Here is an 18,087-nt window from a genome sequence, read left to right on the forward strand (position 1 = left end):
TTTATGGAGTTGCTAAAAGCTCTTTGGCTGCGAACGTGAACCCGGCTCGGTGTGGCTCAAACCCGACCGCTTTGTTCAGCGGCGGGGGCATCGCGTTTCATACCGCTCTAATGTTATGCCGCTCCGGATCTCTGACTCTCGCCACTCCCTCACCCTCTTTGACTGTTCGCCTGGCGGGGGGGGGGGGGGGATGTTCTAGACGCTCACCCGCTGAACGGCGCACAGCCTGCTGGATGTGAACATCGTTAAGATGTGGTGAAACCAAAGAAGAAGGCCGGGGACAGTAATGCTGAAGAGAAGAAAACGTCTATTTGAACGCATGGATTACATGTGTAAAAAGAAATTAAATTAACAAGACATGAAGCAGAAGTCAGTGGAAGTATACGTTTGATAGTGAGGAGTACCACAACAGCCAATGAGAAAGGCTGACGGTGTTTCCAAGCAACGGTGAACAACGTAGCCCTTGAGGCTAACGTTAGCTAACACACTGTAAACGTACTGCAAAGCACTACGACAAGTTGTTCCATCAGGTCTCTGTGTTTCAAACAACTGCTTCCCCGTCAGATCCTGTGAGAGAGATCACGATAGGAGGTGCGGTGCTCCTGCTGACACGATAATCTTAATAATATCCCGTGTGTGTGTGTGTGTGTGTGTGTGTGTGTGTGTGTGTGTGTGTGTGTGTGTGTGTGAGATGCAACCCAATTTTGTAAATTGGTTGTGATTTTTAAGCTCCTGTGGTCTTATCCCGGCGTTAAGCGGAGCGTTCGAGGAGGTTCTGCCGCTCTGCTACCTGTCAGACATCGCCGGCTCCTCAGCAGCAGGACCCCGAGTTCTGACATGGAGAGGATGCGTTCTCTCCGCTGGCATAAGCACGCAGGTCATTGCGATGCGTATTAGTGTTGGTGTGAAAGCACGGTGACGAGTGTGCAGATGACCGACTCTCTCGGTCGCGTTGCTCAACAGATGGACGTTTCCTCTGGATGCAGCTGAGCGAGCAGGAAGTGAGCCTGGAGGCCTTCGTTGTGTGTACACAGCCGTAGAGAGAGGTCTAGGGGCGTTCAGACAGTTATTCATAGACCGTCCATCTCTTTTCATGTGCAGTGTGTAGCCATACCTGCGGCTCCTTGTCTCCGTGTTGACCTGTCTCTGCTGCCGTCCCGCGGTGGGAGTCCGAGCCCACTTCAGCCCCAGGCTTCATCCAATACTCCCGAGTGGAAATGAAACGCGCACACACACACACCCCTCTGAGCTGTGAATTACACAAACACAAATCAGAGGAGGATAAAGACAGAACCCCCGGTGGGCCCCGCTGCAAATATAGCTGCGGCATCACATATAGCTCATCTCCTCAGTCATAACCGCAGCTGTGTGCTGCCAGTAGAGAACGCTGATCCCGGTGAAAACAGGGCCGTCGCTGTGGATTGGGGATGTTAGCAGAGCCAACGGGAACATGTAAAGCTTTCTTGCGCTACTAAAATGTCTATTTTATGTCGTCCATCATTTAGCCTTTGTGTGAAAGCTAGTAAAATATCCGTCGGTGGTATTATTAGTTGTTTTTAATGCTAATTGAAGAATCTGTAGACCGTATCTTGATAATGCTGGACTGATCTGAAGCAGGATCATTTCACCTGCTTCAAGAAAGTGATGACTGAAGTAAAACAAGTGTAACAAGACGCCGGAGGCAGGATGTTATTCAGGTGTTTCTTTCCACAAAGAACTTCCTATACATGCACTTATATGTGAGACAGTTCTGCTAACCATGTTAGGGACATTTAATGGAGCAGTCAAAGTATCCCTCTTCAGTTCTTAGGTTGAACCTGAGAGGATGCTGATGACTGTGGTGTCCTGTGGACCGTCGATGCACGAGTGCGTGTGATCTTTGAGTTCTTAGAGGCCGAGAAAGACCTCGACGTGTGAGTGGTTGATTTCACTGTGAGCCACGAAACGCCTGGCGGTAGAGATCAGATGGCGTCTCAGAATCAAGAGGTCCCGTTGTCTCAGCCTCGCTCTAGCTGCCGCGTTGTATTCCTCCACAGAGCGGCACAATCCTCTCATTGTCGGCAGCAGAGGAGTGCTAGCCGGCCTGCTACCTAGCCGGCCGGCTTTGACTCTGCAGCAGCTTTTGTCCGACAGGCTTTAGTGCTGCTCTGTCTCTGGGTTTCTGTTGAAAGGTTGCGTTGTCCTCTGTCTTCAACCACTGACCCTGACACATTACCGGAGCCTCCTCTGCTCCTTTGTCCAATGTTGGATGAATGCTGAATAAATAACTGTGACATCTTGGTGCATATCTTCTCTCTAATTCCTGCCCCCCCCGCCCCCCCTCCTTTTTCTGCACAGGTACTGCTTCATCGTGACGCTTGGCTACCTGATATTATGTCAGATCACACGGGTCTACGTGTTCGACTACGGCATGTACTCCGCAGACTTTACAGGGTAAGCCACATTAAGACCGGAGCTCTTTGTAATCTTGTTTTGCTTCTTAATTAAAAACCCAAAAGACCTCCGTTGGTCTTAATTTGAATAAGAATGCTATATTTGGATGTGATAACCAGTCAGAAACAAGAGGGTTTCACACGGCTGTGTCTGCAGGAGGACGTCGATAGCGACTCTTGTGGTTGGTTCCCACTCCTCCAGACTGTCTGTCTGACAATTCCAGCAGACAGCCTGCACTCCCACCACGGTGTGGGGGGGGTCTAGCTGCTAGGCAACCCAATGCAATCCCATGCTGCCACTGCGAGGCCAGAGACTCCCCTCCCTCAACACAGCACATTGGGCCTAAAGAACAGAGAAGAAGAAATAGAAAGAATAGCTACAGGAAGTAAAAAAAAGAAAAAAGAGAAGTCTGCAGTTATTCTAGAGGAAACGTTCCATTTTGGCTGAATTGGCATCTAAAGCCAGCGGTTACATGATTCCACCAAAAGTTGAATAAGTGCTAGTTTGACATGACTTCCTCTAAACGTGTGTGTAGTGTAGTGTAATGTAGTGTAGTGTAGTGTAATGTGACGAGCTGCTTGAATGTGCTGCACTGAGTTTTTTGTTTTAAATTCTCAATATTAACGTGACCTTTTTTCCATTTGATGCGCTTCATCAGGCCCATGATGGTTATAACACAGAAGATTACCAGCTTGGCGTTTGAAATACACGACGGTAAGACGAGCATCAAAGTGTCCTGTGTGTGTGTGTGTGTGTGTGTGTGTGTGTGTGTGTGTGTGTGTGTGTGTGTGTGTGTGTGTGTGTGTGTGTGCGCGTGTGCGTGCGCGTGCATGCATGTGTATGCAAAAAAAGTGGCAGAAATGAAAGTGTTTCAGTTCTCTTTTCAGTTTCCAAACCGGTCACATGGCCACCTTTTCTGAGCCTGTAGTCAGTTCTGACAATGGACTAGTGAACCAGACAGCATGAACACAGTTATGTAATGGAGCAATGACTGAGTATTCTCTCTCTCTCTCTCTCTCTCTCTCTGTGTCTCTCTCTCTTTCTCTTTCTCTCTCTCTCTCTCTCTCTCTCTCTCTCTCTCTCTCTCTCTCTCTCTCTCTCTCTCTCTCTCTCTCTCTCTCTTCTTTCTTTCTTTCTTTCTTTCTTTCTTTCTCTCTCTCTCTCTCTCTCTCTCTCTCTCTCTCTCTCTCTCTCTCTCTCTCTCTCTCTCTCTCTCTCTCTCTCTCTCTCTCTGTGTCTCTCTGTGTGAAAATGTAATGGCTGATTTGAAACACTGGTTGCACTTCCTATGTGCTTATCTGTCCTTTGTCCCCTGACCAAAAGGCTTTCCTGACCCTAACCTTTCATCCCTCCGGATCATCCACTCTACCGTCGACCATTAGAACTGCTGGGCTGCCCACAGTTTACCATTGGACAGCCATGCTTTCTCCATTTATTAGCCACATGTAAAACCCAGCGTACAGTGCATGTCGTTAACTACTCGTGTGCTAATGCTGAAGTTGTTTTTAGCCATAGCTGAAAATGAGCTAAGGACGCCCCGGCACACGTGTCCTGTACTGTTACCCTCTTTTTGGTTTTCACAGCGTGATTTGCAGGCGCACATTTACAAAGATCACGAGTGTATAAGATGCATTTCTTTGTGTCCGTCTGTAGGTTTGGCCAAGCGAGATGGGCAGCTGACTCCCAGTCAGAAATACCTAGCTATCAGGTATGTGAATCAGGTATGTTTGTAATGCTTCAGATGAGGGTTTCATTTAATTAAGAAAGGAGCCTCATGGTCCCCCCCAGTGCAGGCTCTCTCTGGTGTTGTCGAGCGGTTGTCAAGCGCTCGGTCTCCAGGAAACCACACATTCGCCGCTCTCGTGTGAACCGTGCTGCAGGAATGGGCTGCCCTACCTCTGCCCTGCATTACAGCTGCAGATTCCTTTCCCTCACGGTTTCTATTGGAGATGGCAGCGCAGCCGAGGTGCAGGATTTTGAGCGGGGAGATGCCGCTGTAAGCTAACAAGGGAGTTCATGTGCGATTCCATAGCTGAGAATAACACACAGAGCAGAGAGCAGGACTTGCATATTGAGACAATCTTTGCAGAATTTGTTATGCATCTGTAAAACACAGTAAATGCATTAAAGGCTGAGCTAGCCAGTCTTGCCTATAAGGTCCCAGATATGCATCAAAGCTGCATTTCATAAACGTGAACATGTACTCTGAGTCTAAATCTCAGACGGCTGCTGGGAAGGTGAGGAATCGCCGGCAGAAACGGGAGCTCCCGGTCAGACAGTTAGACTGCTACTTCACCCGGCTGATTGCATTCAGCGAGGAAAGGGAGAGAGACCACAAAAGCTTCTGAGTCGGTCAAAGCACTCAGGCTCTCCCTCTCGTCGTGGCCGGTTCGATGGAATAGACCATTGTGGTCTCTCAGTGGACAGGAAGCTCTCTCTACATATGGAATGTTGGTCTGTTGTCCTGTTATACTGTGTCTTAGATTGCAGGGTTGGGCACTACATGAAATCAACTTCTTACTTCAGGTTCCCCCCCCCCCCCCCCCCTCATCCAATGCTCTTTGTCTCTTCCCTGTGGCCGTTAAGGCGGATGCCCAGCCTGCTGGAGTACTTGAGCTACAACTGTAACTTCATGGGCATCCTGGCGGGGCCCACCTGCTCTTACAACGACTACATGGCCTTCATCGAAGGCACGGGCTATCAGCCGCGCCACCAGGAGAACGCCAACGGCAAGGAGAACGGGAAGTACAAGCAGAGCGAACCCTCGCCCAAGGTACGGAACCTGAATACAAGTGCATTCATCGGTAGAATAGACCTACAGTCTGTGCCGTGGTGGGCGAAGACATTCTAGAATGCTTAAAATCGTTAAAGAAAGTGCTTGAATGAGTGCTTATGATAATACAAAACGATGGGTAATGTTTTGAAAAGGCCTGCGCAGCAGTGGAGCCGTTGTTAAGGGGTGCAGGGTAATTCCAATGCGTTCGGGTTCCCTTTAGAGAAACAGAAACCGAGACATTATTAAGAAATTAATGACGCAAATGTCTAAACCTCAAGGTTATTTGTGTTTTCTTACTGCATAATGCATTAATAATTGAATTACACGCCGAGAGTGTGCATTCATCTTGAGAGATAAAGGAACAAAGTGGAGAACAGACGTCGCTGAATATAAAAGGAGAGGGAGCGCTCAAGGACTTGAGAAAACCTTGAATCAACTTCACTTGTTGTTTTTGAAGTCCAAGCATCGTGTCTCCTCATGTGCTTGTTGTTGTTGTTGTTGTTTTTGAGTATAAAATGATGTAATGTTGAAGGGCTGCTCCCTTGTTTTGTGACACACTCTCTTTTCTCACCTCCGCCCAGAACGACGTCATCTCCAAGCTGTGCACGTGTGCCATCTCGCTGGCCATCTATCTGTCGCTGTGCCATCTGCTGCCGGTGGAGCACTCCATCAACGACGGCTTCGTCAGCTCCACGCCCTTCCACCTCCAGGTCGTCTACCTTTACCTGGCCATGCTGGCTCTGAGGCCAAAGTACTACTTTGTCTGGACACTCGGTGGGTTCGATGTGACTCGAGGACGCGTTTCTTCAAGATAAACGTCCACTTCCTTTCTCTCCATTTGATTGCTCGATACAGGACTAGAACAGAGGCGCTACTGCTGAGTTCTGTAGTTTGAACTCGCTGAGCTGTGGAATTTGGTTATTTTTAAAGTAGTCTGTACAGTATGTTGAGGCAGCCTAAAAAAAGCCCCCCCCTCCTCCCCATTCCAGCTCTTATTTAACAGCATTTCTTGACGCAACGGTGCCATCTAGTGCCGAGTTGAAACCTGCAGCTGCTCATTCTTATCAATGACATGACATGATGCATGTGATGCTAGATCTCCATCTGTTTCTGTCATTGCTTCACAAACTAATGTGTTTTAAAGGATTTGGAGCCGTCGTCGTCGTCGTCCTTCACTGTTGTCATTGTACAAACGTTTTCTTTCTCCTGCAGCCGATGCCATCAACAACGCTGCCGGATTCGGCTTCAATGGCTACAACAAAGATGGCTCCCCACGGTGGGACCTGATATCAAACCTCAGGATTCTGGACATTGAGGTGAGGCTCTTTTTTATGAGACCCGTTATATCCACACAAAGTCCTTTTTTTCAACTAAAGTCTGACGTGTGTTGTTTTGGATCCAATTTCAGTTCGCCACCAGTTTCAAGATGTTCCTAGACAACTGGAATATCCAGACGGCTCTTTGGCTCAAAAGGTAAAAGTGTTCCGGTTGTAGTAATGTGCCTTGCTCAGTTTGTCCGTGGAGGGTTGCTTAAATGAATGCTGCACATCTGCATACCTCAAGTCTAGCAGAATGCGTGATCAAGTTTGACGTCAACAATTCATTTGTGTGTTTTTCCCCCCAAACCGTGGCCACTAACTTGAATTGTGTGTTCCCCAGGGTGTGCTACGAGCGCTGTCACATCAACCCCATGGCTGCCACCTTCCTGCTGTCGGCCATGTGGCACGGGGTGTACCCTGGCTACTACCTGACCTTCCTCACTGGCATCGCCATGACCATGGCTGCACGTGCAGTGAGTACACGCATCGTCTTTGTCCGTACAGAGCCCATTGTTGGAGATCTTTCCTCGCCAGATTAAGACAAGTGGATAAAAAAATCATAATTTCTGTGAGTGGTAGCGGCTCCTGAGTCCCGATATCGAGGGTGAATCCGACAGTCGCTGTTGACATTTGGTCAAAGTGCTCGTTAGATTCACCGCTGTTACTTAGCAGAACCGCAAACACACAGCGCGGTTCATTTCTGGAGAGTTAGGGGATAATGATGAAGTATTATACCTCGTGTTGAAGTGTGAGGCCATTACCGCTAATCTGCGCTAAGCCAGAACCTCTTTACTCGAGTCTTGTAAAAGTAGGAGGATATTTATGTGCGGACCGTGGAGCGGGAAACTCTCACTGTAATTCTCGATAATCTACTCGCAAAGGGTTGATTAACTGGAACGACCGCACAGTAAATCTGCCGTGCAGGTGAGTTCCTGCAGGGACGTCTTTCTTCCTCTTTATCTAAAGGAGGTCAAGTAGACCATTGACCCGGGTGACTCTGTAAAACTACCGGCCACTGGCCACACAGACGGGTTCAGAGATGGATTTCTTTTAAAGAGTTATGAAATGGAACAAAGACATAGAGAGAGGAAAAGAGAAGCGTGAGCAGATTATAAGCAGAAGTAGGCAGTAAAGATTTCAGGAACGTTTTTAATGAATTAAATTGTCTATTTAACAATTTAACTTGATTCACTTGAAAACGGTGTCGGGAAGTTGAACTCACGGGATGTTTTTCTTCTCCTCCAAGGTAAGACACAACATCAGACCGTACTTCCAGGTCTCTGACTCGCACAAGCGCATCTACGATGTCGTCACGTGGGCGGGGACTCAGGTCGCCATCAGCTACACCGTGGCGCCATTTGTCCTCCTCGCTGTGGGACGCTCACTCAAGTTCTACAGGTTTGTGTGTTTGATTGAAGAGTGTGTTGATAGTGACGAAATACTGCTTTGAGTTCAGTACAGAATACCATAGACTGTAGTTTATACTATAGTTAAATCAGCACGTGGTTGGTTGTCTTGTTTCATTCCTGTGTTAGCAAAAATTAGCTGTTTAGGCTAAGAGGTGAGGCTCTATTTAAGCACCGCGCTAATGCTAACGACAGCATGCTAACGTGCTGATGCTTAGTATAATGTTGAACACGGTACACTTCACTACACTACACCACAGTAGTTTAGTGCGTTAGCATGCTAACATTTGCTAATCAGCACTAAACTCAAAAATGTTGACCTGAGGAAAGGTCAGGGGATCGCCAAAGCCACTAGGGTTCATCCTCTTGGGAGCATGAATGACTGCATGAAATTAAAGGACAATTCATCCTTTAGTTGTTAAGATATTTTGGCCTGGACCAAAGCTGACTAACATTGCCATCCCTAGATTTTAGTAAAAATATGTATCTGGTTTTGTGCTCCAACTTATTACTTATAATAAACGGTGTTGAAATGTTCCTCATTCTGGAATGTCGCTGCAGGTCCTGGTACTTCTGCTTACATCTCCTCTGCCTGCTGGTGGTAGTGGCCCTGCCCGTCAAATCAAGACGCCAGCAGCCCAAAGAGCAGCAGGACGGCCTGAAGGACAACCAGGCGGACCACAACAGCACAGACAACAACTGCAACCAGAAAGACAAAGCCACATGAGGCTCCGGACGGCGACGCACACGGTCCCTTCAGCAGCAGGAACACTTGAGACAAACTAAAACCACTGAGAGCTGGAGTGTGGCGGGTCCATTTACCTGACAAAGAACCAAATATCGGATGCTCTGAGAATCCTAACCGACGGAAAAACACAAGTCAATGTTCTGTCAAAACTTCCAGTAGCAAGGACGACAGCAATCACACCTTCTGACATGGATAAGAGACCAGGAAGTAACAACGGCCATAGTGTAAACTAATGAGCGACGGCGGTTACTTTACATTACATTAGTGGGAATGAAGACTTCCAAGCTGCCTTAAACCCTCTATTTACTCGGCTGGGGAAATAACAGTTGGATGACACGTTGCGGGTTCAGTTTATACAAACAGATGAGGCGTGCAGTATGTGGAGGGTTTTTGTCATTGTCTGGATACAAGCCTCTGTTAGGTGGGAAATGGAAAATGTTTTCATGTAAAAGAAACATTACTTTATCATCAGCTGCCAATTTCAAACAGGCCTTAGGATCCTCAAAACATTGTTTGATTTCTATGTCTTTTTAAAAAAAAAAATCTTTATTGGAGAAGACTTCACATTGTACGTGTTTTGTATTTAGATGTTCGTGACGACACTATTTCAGATCCATTCTCGATGCTTCTTTCTCTTTTTTTTTTTTTCTGGGATGAATCCGATGACATAAAGAGTCCCAAAGATGAATTCAGATCTCGTCAGTCTCCAGCAGTGGAAAGTCTAAAAAAGGCACTCAAGAGTTACTAAGTGGATTTCTGTTGGGTTTTTTTTACTTTTATTTTTCACATCTGCTGCTTTTTTTTTTTTTTTTTTGACCAACATGACTCGTCAGACAAATGTGTGTTTTTCAAAGGGACTTCATTTAAGCGGTTGTGATTTCTGACCTGGCTTCAGGGGTGTGATCTGTTTTTGTTTCTTCTGACCCGTGTTCAAATGTCGTGCCTCTGTAACACAAGTATCCAAAACTATTTCATACAAGGCCTACATAATCAAATTGTATAATTCGGGAAACACAGTGGATCCTTAACATCACTGTCGAACACACAGTTTTGTTCAATATAACAAATCTAGTCTGAAGTATTTAATTTGTCAAAAGGTTCTGCAGCCATAATTAAGTCAATGGAATGTAAAAGAACCGTTTCCAAATTGATACGCGGTGCATTAAAAGCACATATTGTGGTCAGGCTGCAAACTGTTTAGAATAAGGAATCCACGTTTGTCTGCAAGAACATCTGATGAGCTTATTTATGTGTGTGTGACATAATAGTAATGTACAAAAAGACACAGAGCCGCTGTTGCGGTAAATGGTCTTCTTTCATATTGCGTGCACTTCTGCTAGCATAGAGGATATTTCAGGGTGCATTTACTGTAGGGTGTGAGAGAGAGAGAGACGCACGCTTTCGGTTCACGGCTCTCCTCAAGCCTTTCAAATCATCCCGTTGACTCGTTGTGACGCGCAGCAGTTCAAACAGCCACCCGTGTGATTTCTGTATCGTTAGACACACTTTGCTTTTAGGAAAGGCGCCTCACTCTTTGGGCAACTCAAGCCCACGATATCATAAACACTTTCAGTCGTACATTTTTGTTTTCTTCCAATTGTCAATAATTTGAGTTGGTTTGGTGCATTTGTGTTATGTAAAAAATAATAACAAAGCAGCAGAAGGGGGAGCTTTTTCCATTTCTTTTTAAGATTTTCTAACATTTGCATATTCCTGCCATGTGTGTGTGTGTGTGTGTGTGTGTGTGTGTGTGTGTGTGTGTGTGTGTGTGTGTGTGTGTGTGTGTGTGTGTGTGTGTGTGTGTGTGTGTGTGTGTGTGTGTGTGTGTGTGTGTGTGTGTGTGTACACCAGTATTCATGTGATCCGTACGTGTCGATGTGGTCTCATGTGAACTGTATTTGTAGTCTGGGCCTTGTGTCGGCGAGTGTGGCCCGCCTAAGGGAAAGGGATGTCATTCTACAAACAAAGCGACGATTGCACTGCATGGCCAACCAAACCAGCAGATCAATGCAAATGGCTCCATATGTCCAAAGTGCCAAATCATAATTGGCGCATTTTTTGTTTCGTATGTATGTGAGCATGCGTGCCTGCGTGTGTGTGTGTTTGTGTGTGCAAATGTGTCCATGTTGTGTGTGTGTGTCTGTCTGTACGCGCGCCTGTGTAACATAACGGTTATTTTTGTGTCAGAAGGAAATTTATTGAAAGATTTGTATAACAGTCCATTAAAATTCTGATTTATGTGGCAAAATAAAGAGAAATTATTTTTAAACACTAAAACTGATGTTTCAAAATATGTTTAATTTGTTTTGTCTGATAACTGAGAATAATGTCAGCAGAAACACTGATGTTAAAATGCAACGGGAGAACCCCCAACTACACGCTATGTCCTTGCATTGGTTCTTTATAATGTCACTGTTATCACAACAGACTTCTTTCTTTTTACTGCCAGCGTGTTGAATTGTTTCAGCAGGAACAGCTCAGGTAGAACTACTTTCATCAGTTTCCTACACAAAAGCACAAAATACCAAACGTGCACGAAACCGAAGCCTTGGAACTAGCTTTCCTAAATGTCATCCTAAATGTCATGCAGATGTTTGTCATGTGTTAATCCCACCTTTGCTTTTACTGCTACAATCACATTGCTGCAGATGTGTTGCAATATGTGATATTTTACAAAGTCCCTGCAATGCTCACTACATATGATGCAGAAAAGTGCAAATGGGTATTTAGGGGCTAAATTGACCATCATCTTTAAGTCCCTTATCTATTGTTTATTACATAAACATATTAGGAAATGGAGTAGAGGCTGTGTGTGTGAATCAGTGGTGGAGGATGTGTTCAGATCTCTCACTCAAGCACTCTATCGTGAGTAAAAGTTCAGAATTTAAAATTTTACTCAAATCTTGGAAGTAGCAAAAATATTGATTATGCAGGAAAAAAAGTACTCCATGAGAGTTTCATCTTTTTTTGTATCATATCAGATTATTGTCACGGATGCATGTTATTGTTGTAGCAGGTCGTGACTGTTTTGTATACTGTGAGTAGTTTTTATGTACTAGAAAACAATTCATAGTATTTGACATGCTCGTGATGGGATTTTGAAATGTGAATCTGCAAAAATGCTAAAAAAAAAAAGTACAATATTTCTTGGTACAATTGGTCCTGACAGTTAAAACATCTAAAACTTTAGGTTCTTGTTCTATTGTAGACAGTATTAATATGATTCAAGTGTGTGTTTGTGCGTGTGCGCGCACGCGCGCGTGTGTGTGTGTGTGTGTGTGTGTGTGTGTGTGTGTGTGGGGGGGGGGGGGGGGGGGGGGGGGGGGGGGGGGTGACGCCCCTCTAACCAGGGGTGGTAGTGGGCGGAGCTACTGGCTGTCCTGTATGTGGCAGGTTCACGTTACCGTGTTTAACCACAGCAGCCTCAGCATGTGGAGACCGTGTTTCTGACTAACATTCTCCGCGCGAGAATCAAAAAGACAGAGCAGCCCAGCCTAGGTAAGAGCTCCTCGCGTTGTGCACTCTACTTCTTCTTCTTCTTCTTCTTTTTCTTTGTTTTTAGAGGTGAAACAAGTGTGAGGACCTTTTGGAGAGCGCTAGCCACTCTGAGCTAACGTTAGCCTGTTTTGCGTTAGCCGCTGGCAGTTTTTGGCTAGTGTTTTTTGCTGTTGCGTCGTAGTGACAGTAAGAAAACACGGGAAGTCGGTCCGCTGGTAACATCCTTGTCAAAACCCGTCCAAATACACACCAGATAAAAGTAGATGTATACTTTACTTTTTCGTATCTAGTCATATTTGAGGGTCACGCGCGTAATCTCTCTATCTCTATCTCTGTGTTTGTGTGTGTGTGTGTGTGTGTGTGTGTGTTGTATCCAGATGTTTAACTACTTTTTTTTGTGCTACTGCTCCTGTTAGACATGCTACTCTTTATTAAGTTGCAGGTGCAGCACACACACACACACACACACACACACACACACACACACACACCACACACACACACACACACACACACACACACACAGTCATGTATCACGAGCAGAAGAAGGTTTACTGGGTTAAATAGACACCCTTTCAAAGTAAAAGTCCTAAACTCTTTGGCCCTGGTATGTGACAGGGGGAACTGAATCCTCAGCAGTCTCGCACCCACGTGACAAGGCCACGGAGAGCTGACTAGTTAAATTTAGAGATGGTATCCAGTGTGGCCTCCCAGGTTCCTGTTAATCCGTGTTCACAGCTGACGAGGAGTGTTATGAGTTTTGATGACCCTATCAAATGTTCTGTGTTGTTACATAAACACTGAACCACGTATGACCTGAAAGTAGATCCGGGTGTTTTTAGATATTTAGATTAAAAAAACAATGCTGGTGTGTAGTAAAACCGTAGATCTCAATACCGAGACGTCATCTGTGTTTTCCTGCTTTACATGAAGAGTATTTAATTTTTTTAATTTTTATGTTTTAGTGGGAATGCTGGGAATTGCCTACTTTACAACTAATGTCCTTTATTCAGAATGTCTTCTTGTAAATTCATGCTGAAAGCAGTAATACCTCTCCTATAGAGCCGGTATTATTTGTCACTATTTTCTGACATTTGACATGTTAGTCTGTAATGAAAACGGTTGTTATTTTGCAGCCTTACTCTAACATATAAATCATACATTTGACACATCAATTTATATTTGATATTTGAATAAAACCACAGTGTGTCACAATTAGGCTTCAATTGATTGAGCCAATTAAACACATTTAAAACAAGCCAGCAGCAGCTCCCATTGACTTCAACCACATTTTACTTTTACAACGATGTAACTCAAGCCTGCATCTTATTTTCTCTCCCCCTTTTTATCGATATCATTTTGGTGCTCAGCCAGTGTGAGTGCACGCAATGAATGGAAATCTGGTCGCTCGTGCCTATTGTGTTGGAAAGAAATGGGCGTCGGCCAGCCCCCCCCCCCCCTTCCCCCTCATCTAATATTCAGCCCTGAGTGAAGGGGGGATGCTGAGCGCTGCTTGTTGATTCTGTTTGCGAGTGAACGAGGGAGACAGATTGCTGTGGTTGAGTCTCCACAGAAACATAAGCTTCACCCTACACTGAGGTAAGGCGTTTGTTTGTTCACCTTTTTTAGTGATTTCTGGAGATGTGTCTTTTTAAAGCAGCTGTTTTTATTGGTATTTTGTGTCTCTGGGGGTGTGTGTGTGTGTGTGTGTGTTAAGTTTTAAAGGATGTGAGGGTTTTGCTCCCACCTGATCTCTGCTCAACAGAGGAGCTAAATGTTTACTGATTGGTTCTTGTGTGGCGCTACCGTCCACCCATTGTGCTGAGAGACAATGAGGGTGTGTCAACAGGCTTATGCACCCTTCAGTGTAAACAAAGGACTTTCTGTGAGACACTGTCTGATGCGGGAGAAGGGTCGGCAGGTCGGCAGGTGACCCCTGACTGATGAAATAATGAATTCAGAATACAGAGAGAGCGTGTAGATATTCGTGGACTAGCTGCTCTGATTTTGACTTGATTGACCGTGGGCCCGACAGCCATGTGGCATTTAAGCGTTTGACCTGAGCCTGAGCTGCTTGTCCCACAGATTATGTTGAAATATCGAGCGGCGTGTTTGCTAATCTTAAACGTGAAAGCCATCGCCAAGGCAACGAGCGACCGCAGCTGATTTTTAAATTCTGTGTTGCTGCGGCCCCGGAAGTGAGTGTGACCGTGATGGACGAGCCCAACTTTATGAATCATTGATGAGTTTTTCATCGATCGGCTGAATCCCCCCCCCCCCCCCCCCCCCCCCCCAACTACAGCTAAAACAGCCATGTTTGAGGGAGTTTCTTTTGTCGGGTGAAGTGATGCATTCAGGGTCTGGGAAGCTTAAGATATTTCACAGTATGTTGATATGTTCTTGTCACGTGTGAGGACTGCTGTTGAACTCCAGGTGACTCTCATGCTAGTCTGTTTCGTGGGTTTAAAGTAATTCTTTAGAACGGTGGAGCCTGATTATAGATAATCTCTGCAAACTGGGCCGTCTGCATTGATTTTTGTCAAGAGGCAGACATTTACCTACCGGCGTTTTACTCCTTATTTTCCCATCTCAAGTGAAGCAGTGTCCTCCTATTCTACCTTTTTTTTTCTTAGAACTTTTCTTGTTTAGCGTTTCACAAATTCCCCAAAGTCCAATCCCAGGCAGCGGAGGTCGGTCTTGAAATAATTGGAGCTCACAGTCGAGTGCACCAATTGTCCTCAGGATCACTGCAATCAAAGGCTCAAAGTTCAGAGAGCGCTCTTTGTCTTCCGTGGTATTTGAGGACTTAGTGGACGTCCTGGATTGGAGCATTGTTAGCGGCCTGCCTTCATTACGCCGAGCAGAAGGTTCATGTTTTCAGCATGAGCGGGCAGACGGAACTGAAAACCGAAGTGAACCAAGTGACCCGGCTGGCTTCTGTGTAATGAGCTCGTTCGGTGCATCGTACTATTGTGAGCGCACTTTTGCACTATGGTTGAAAACGGGGACACGTATCACCGTGAAACGACGCTGTCCGACAATCTGCTTTTTACTTTCAAAAGTAAAATATACATTAAAAAAATTGCATGGAAACAATGCATATGCAAATACAAGGGAGCATGCTTACACATTTACACCACACTGGTTGTAATACATCTTAAATGCAGCAGAATTTTCATGTTTTTTCTTCTTTAAATTAGATTTTTTTCTTCTTCTCTGACTGTATCTTGTGACGTTTATAGTATAAAAAAAACCCCAGATGCATCCTCCCCGTCTGTGCGTGTGTGTGTGTGTGTGTGTGCTGGGTCTGGTCTGGACTGTACTTGTTTGTTTCCCAGCATCACTTCAAAGATGCACCACACCCTCTTCCCGGCTTTAACCTCCCTGCTTCTCTCCCAGTAGTGCTGCACGTGTAGCACATGCTCTAGCCACGACGGATACCGTCGGCCGTCTTTATCCTTCTCCTGTCCCGGACGCTCATCTGTTCTCCGTCTCGCTCTGCAGCGGCGCACAAGTGGCCGTCCGTCCGCCCGTCCGCCATGGATACCACCAACTCCCTGAAGATGACCTCTCTGGCCATCCAGAGCCTGTTCAGCTACGTGGAGGAGGACAACCTGGCTGCCGTCAAAGCCCACTTGGACAAGTTCAGAGATGTGGACAGCAGGAGCGATGTGAGTTCGAGAGACGTATCACAACAACCCCTCTGGTTGGCTCGGCTTGTTTATTTCGGGGAGCAGTATGAAGCAACGAGAGGCTCTCTGAGATCATGTGACGAGCGAAAGGAAACTAGAATCTGTTGTGACGCTTGAGTTGATATTGTTTTTGGTTTATGAAGGGTGATCATTATGTATGAGTTATAGTGCCTATAAAAAGCATTCAGACTTTTAAGGCTTGTTTTTTAAACCCTGTTTGGTCATTATCCTGTGCCATAGACAGAATGTCAATCTCTCATTGTAAACCATCCTGCAGCTGTAAAAACTCACGAGTGAACCAAATCCATGTTAAACGTTTTTGTCGGGTGTTTTAGTGAAGTATATACGCTTTTAAGTATATTCATGTGGTCAAATGAACCTGTATGTAAATGAGGATTCTGATAAGTCTTTTCATGAGATGTGTTGACAGGAAGTCAAATGTAGAATAACAACATCTTTAACCTTAAAACCTTAGCGTGACTAAAAGAAAAAGCTTTTCAGTCCATAATACATAATACATAAGTATTAAGTTAAATCAGCAAATCCTGTCACTCCCTGCTCTTTATCACAGTTTGAGTTGCTTCTCTCTTCCCTCCTTCTTATTTTATGTTTTTTTTTCCAGAATGGACAGACTCCCCTGATGGTGGCGGCAGAGCAGGGCAATCTGGAGATCGTGCAGGAGCTCATCAGGAGAGGAGCCAACGTTGACTTGGACGATGTCGTAAGCACGCACACACACACACACACACACACATAATGCACACATAACATCCCAAACCGCCGAATACGAACACACACGCTCGCAAACACGCGCGGCGTTTCGTTCCGCATAGAGAGTCCAGGCACAGGTGGAAAACAACGCGGTCACTTGAACCACATCATCCAGAGACGGAGACGAGCGTCCTTGATGTCCCGTCCCGCTGAACTCACCGCGCTCGGGCTTTAGTCCACGGCTATTATGAGCCGCGATGAGCCATAATGACGAGTCATTACACGCTCTTACCTTCGCCCTTTTTTGACTAAATGACAGGATCCACTTGCTGGCCAACACCCTGTGCCTCCAGAAGCCAGCCCCCCACACACACATACACACACACACACACACACGCACTTAAGCACGCATGTACCCTCCACACGCTACACCTCTCATTAACATCTCACGTAACCCGCGATTACGCACGGCACACTGAAGCTCGCGCTCACTCTCTCTCGCACCAGCAGAAGGAGGAAGGAGAAGCGGTGCGTCCGACAGTTGGTCGCACTTGTCGTCTTTTTAAACTTTAAACACTCCGACACTCCCGTCCGTCCAATGCGACACCCCGTTTCCGTGAGCACCTGGTATGACCAGCTGGTAGGTATACGGTGCTTTGACCCGGGCCGTCCCACGTAGCACTCGAACAGACGTTTGTCCGACCGGATTTTGGAGTCTTGATGAGAGTTCCCGCTGTAACAGGTTGTGTGTGTGTTTGTGTGTTTGTGTGTGTGTGTGTGTGTGTGTGTGTGTGTGTGTGTGCGCAGGACTGCTGGACCTCGCTGATCTCGGCAGCTAAGGAGGGCCACATCGAGGTGGTGAGGGAGCTGCTGGAGAACAATGCTAACCTGGAACATCGAGACATGGTGAGAACATAGAACGTTACTGCAAACGTTTTCTGCAGATTTCTCTTGTTTTATATTCGAAAAAAGTTAATTCTAAGACCTACGTCCTGTAGGATCAACATGACAGCGTGTTCTCTGGTAATGCCATACAGGCTTATCAACTTTAAGTCAAGAAAATAGTCCCAGTGGATGAAACATGTGTGGTGTAGTCACAGCGTCCTTGTTTTGATTCTAGGGACCTTTGTCACCCCCCTCGTCTCCTTGTTTCCTCTACATCTCTACTACATATTGTGAAAAAATTTCTGAAATGACAAAAAAAAATCATCTTAAGAAGACAATTTCATGTCACGATTATTCTGGCCGAAAATTGCGATTCCCGATATTACATAAATAATCATCTAAAGATATAATTTAAACTCCCAAAATGGCAATAAAACATACTGGAATCACTTCACCTTACATTTAGTAAAGAAACAAATATTGTTTTTTTTTCTTTGTTATTTGTAAAAAAAAAAAAAAAAAAAAAAAAAAAAAATTGTTAAATAATTGTAAATCATGAGGTTCTTCTGAATAAATTCTAGGATGAATAAATTGTGTGAGTCTGTTATTATCACATAAT

The 18,087-nt window shown here is 45.4% G+C and overlaps 2 protein-coding genes across 3 annotated transcripts in view; both read left to right on the forward strand.

Moving 5' to 3' along the window:
* mboat2a (membrane bound O-acyltransferase domain containing 2a) overlaps positions 1 to 10,959 on the forward strand; it is a 31,971-nt gene extending 21,012 nt beyond the window's left edge. For both annotated transcript variants that reach the window (XM_068726364.1, XM_068726363.1), the window contains 10 exons: positions 2,338 to 2,433; positions 3,092 to 3,147; positions 4,087 to 4,141; positions 5,020 to 5,206; positions 5,791 to 5,983; positions 6,422 to 6,525; positions 6,618 to 6,682; positions 6,869 to 7,001; positions 7,775 to 7,926; positions 8,496 to 10,959. In XM_068726364.1, coding sequence (XP_068582465.1) covers positions 2,338 to 2,433; positions 3,092 to 3,147; positions 4,087 to 4,141; positions 5,020 to 5,206; positions 5,791 to 5,983; positions 6,422 to 6,525; positions 6,618 to 6,682; positions 6,869 to 7,001; positions 7,775 to 7,926; positions 8,496 to 8,661 — 1,207 coding nt within the window. In that variant the 3' untranslated portion in view covers positions 8,662 to 10,959. The remainder of the gene's footprint in view (positions 1 to 2,337; positions 2,434 to 3,091; positions 3,148 to 4,086; positions 4,142 to 5,019; positions 5,207 to 5,790; positions 5,984 to 6,421; positions 6,526 to 6,617; positions 6,683 to 6,868; positions 7,002 to 7,774; positions 7,927 to 8,495) is intronic.
* Positions 10,960 to 12,095: 1,136 nt separating this feature from the next.
* LOC137884587 (kinase D-interacting substrate of 220 kDa B-like) lies at positions 12,096 to 17,961 on the forward strand. The gene is made up of 4 exons (XM_068726434.1): positions 12,096 to 12,180; positions 15,685 to 15,851; positions 16,495 to 16,593; positions 17,391 to 17,961. The coding sequence occupies exons 2-4, from the start codon at positions 15,720 to 15,722 to the stop codon at positions 17,499 to 17,501; spliced, it is 342 nt and encodes a 113-aa protein (XP_068582535.1). The 5' UTR covers positions 12,096 to 12,180; positions 15,685 to 15,719; the 3' UTR covers positions 17,502 to 17,961.
* Positions 17,962 to 18,087: the final 126 nt, after the last annotated feature.

This window comes from Cebidichthys violaceus, unplaced genomic scaffold, assembly GCF_023349555.1.
Source record: "Cebidichthys violaceus isolate CVI_PGR_0920_01 unplaced genomic scaffold, fCebVio1.0.p SCAF_39, whole genome shotgun sequence".
NCBI classification, from domain to species: Eukaryota; Metazoa; Chordata; class Actinopteri; order Perciformes; family Stichaeidae; genus Cebidichthys; species Cebidichthys violaceus.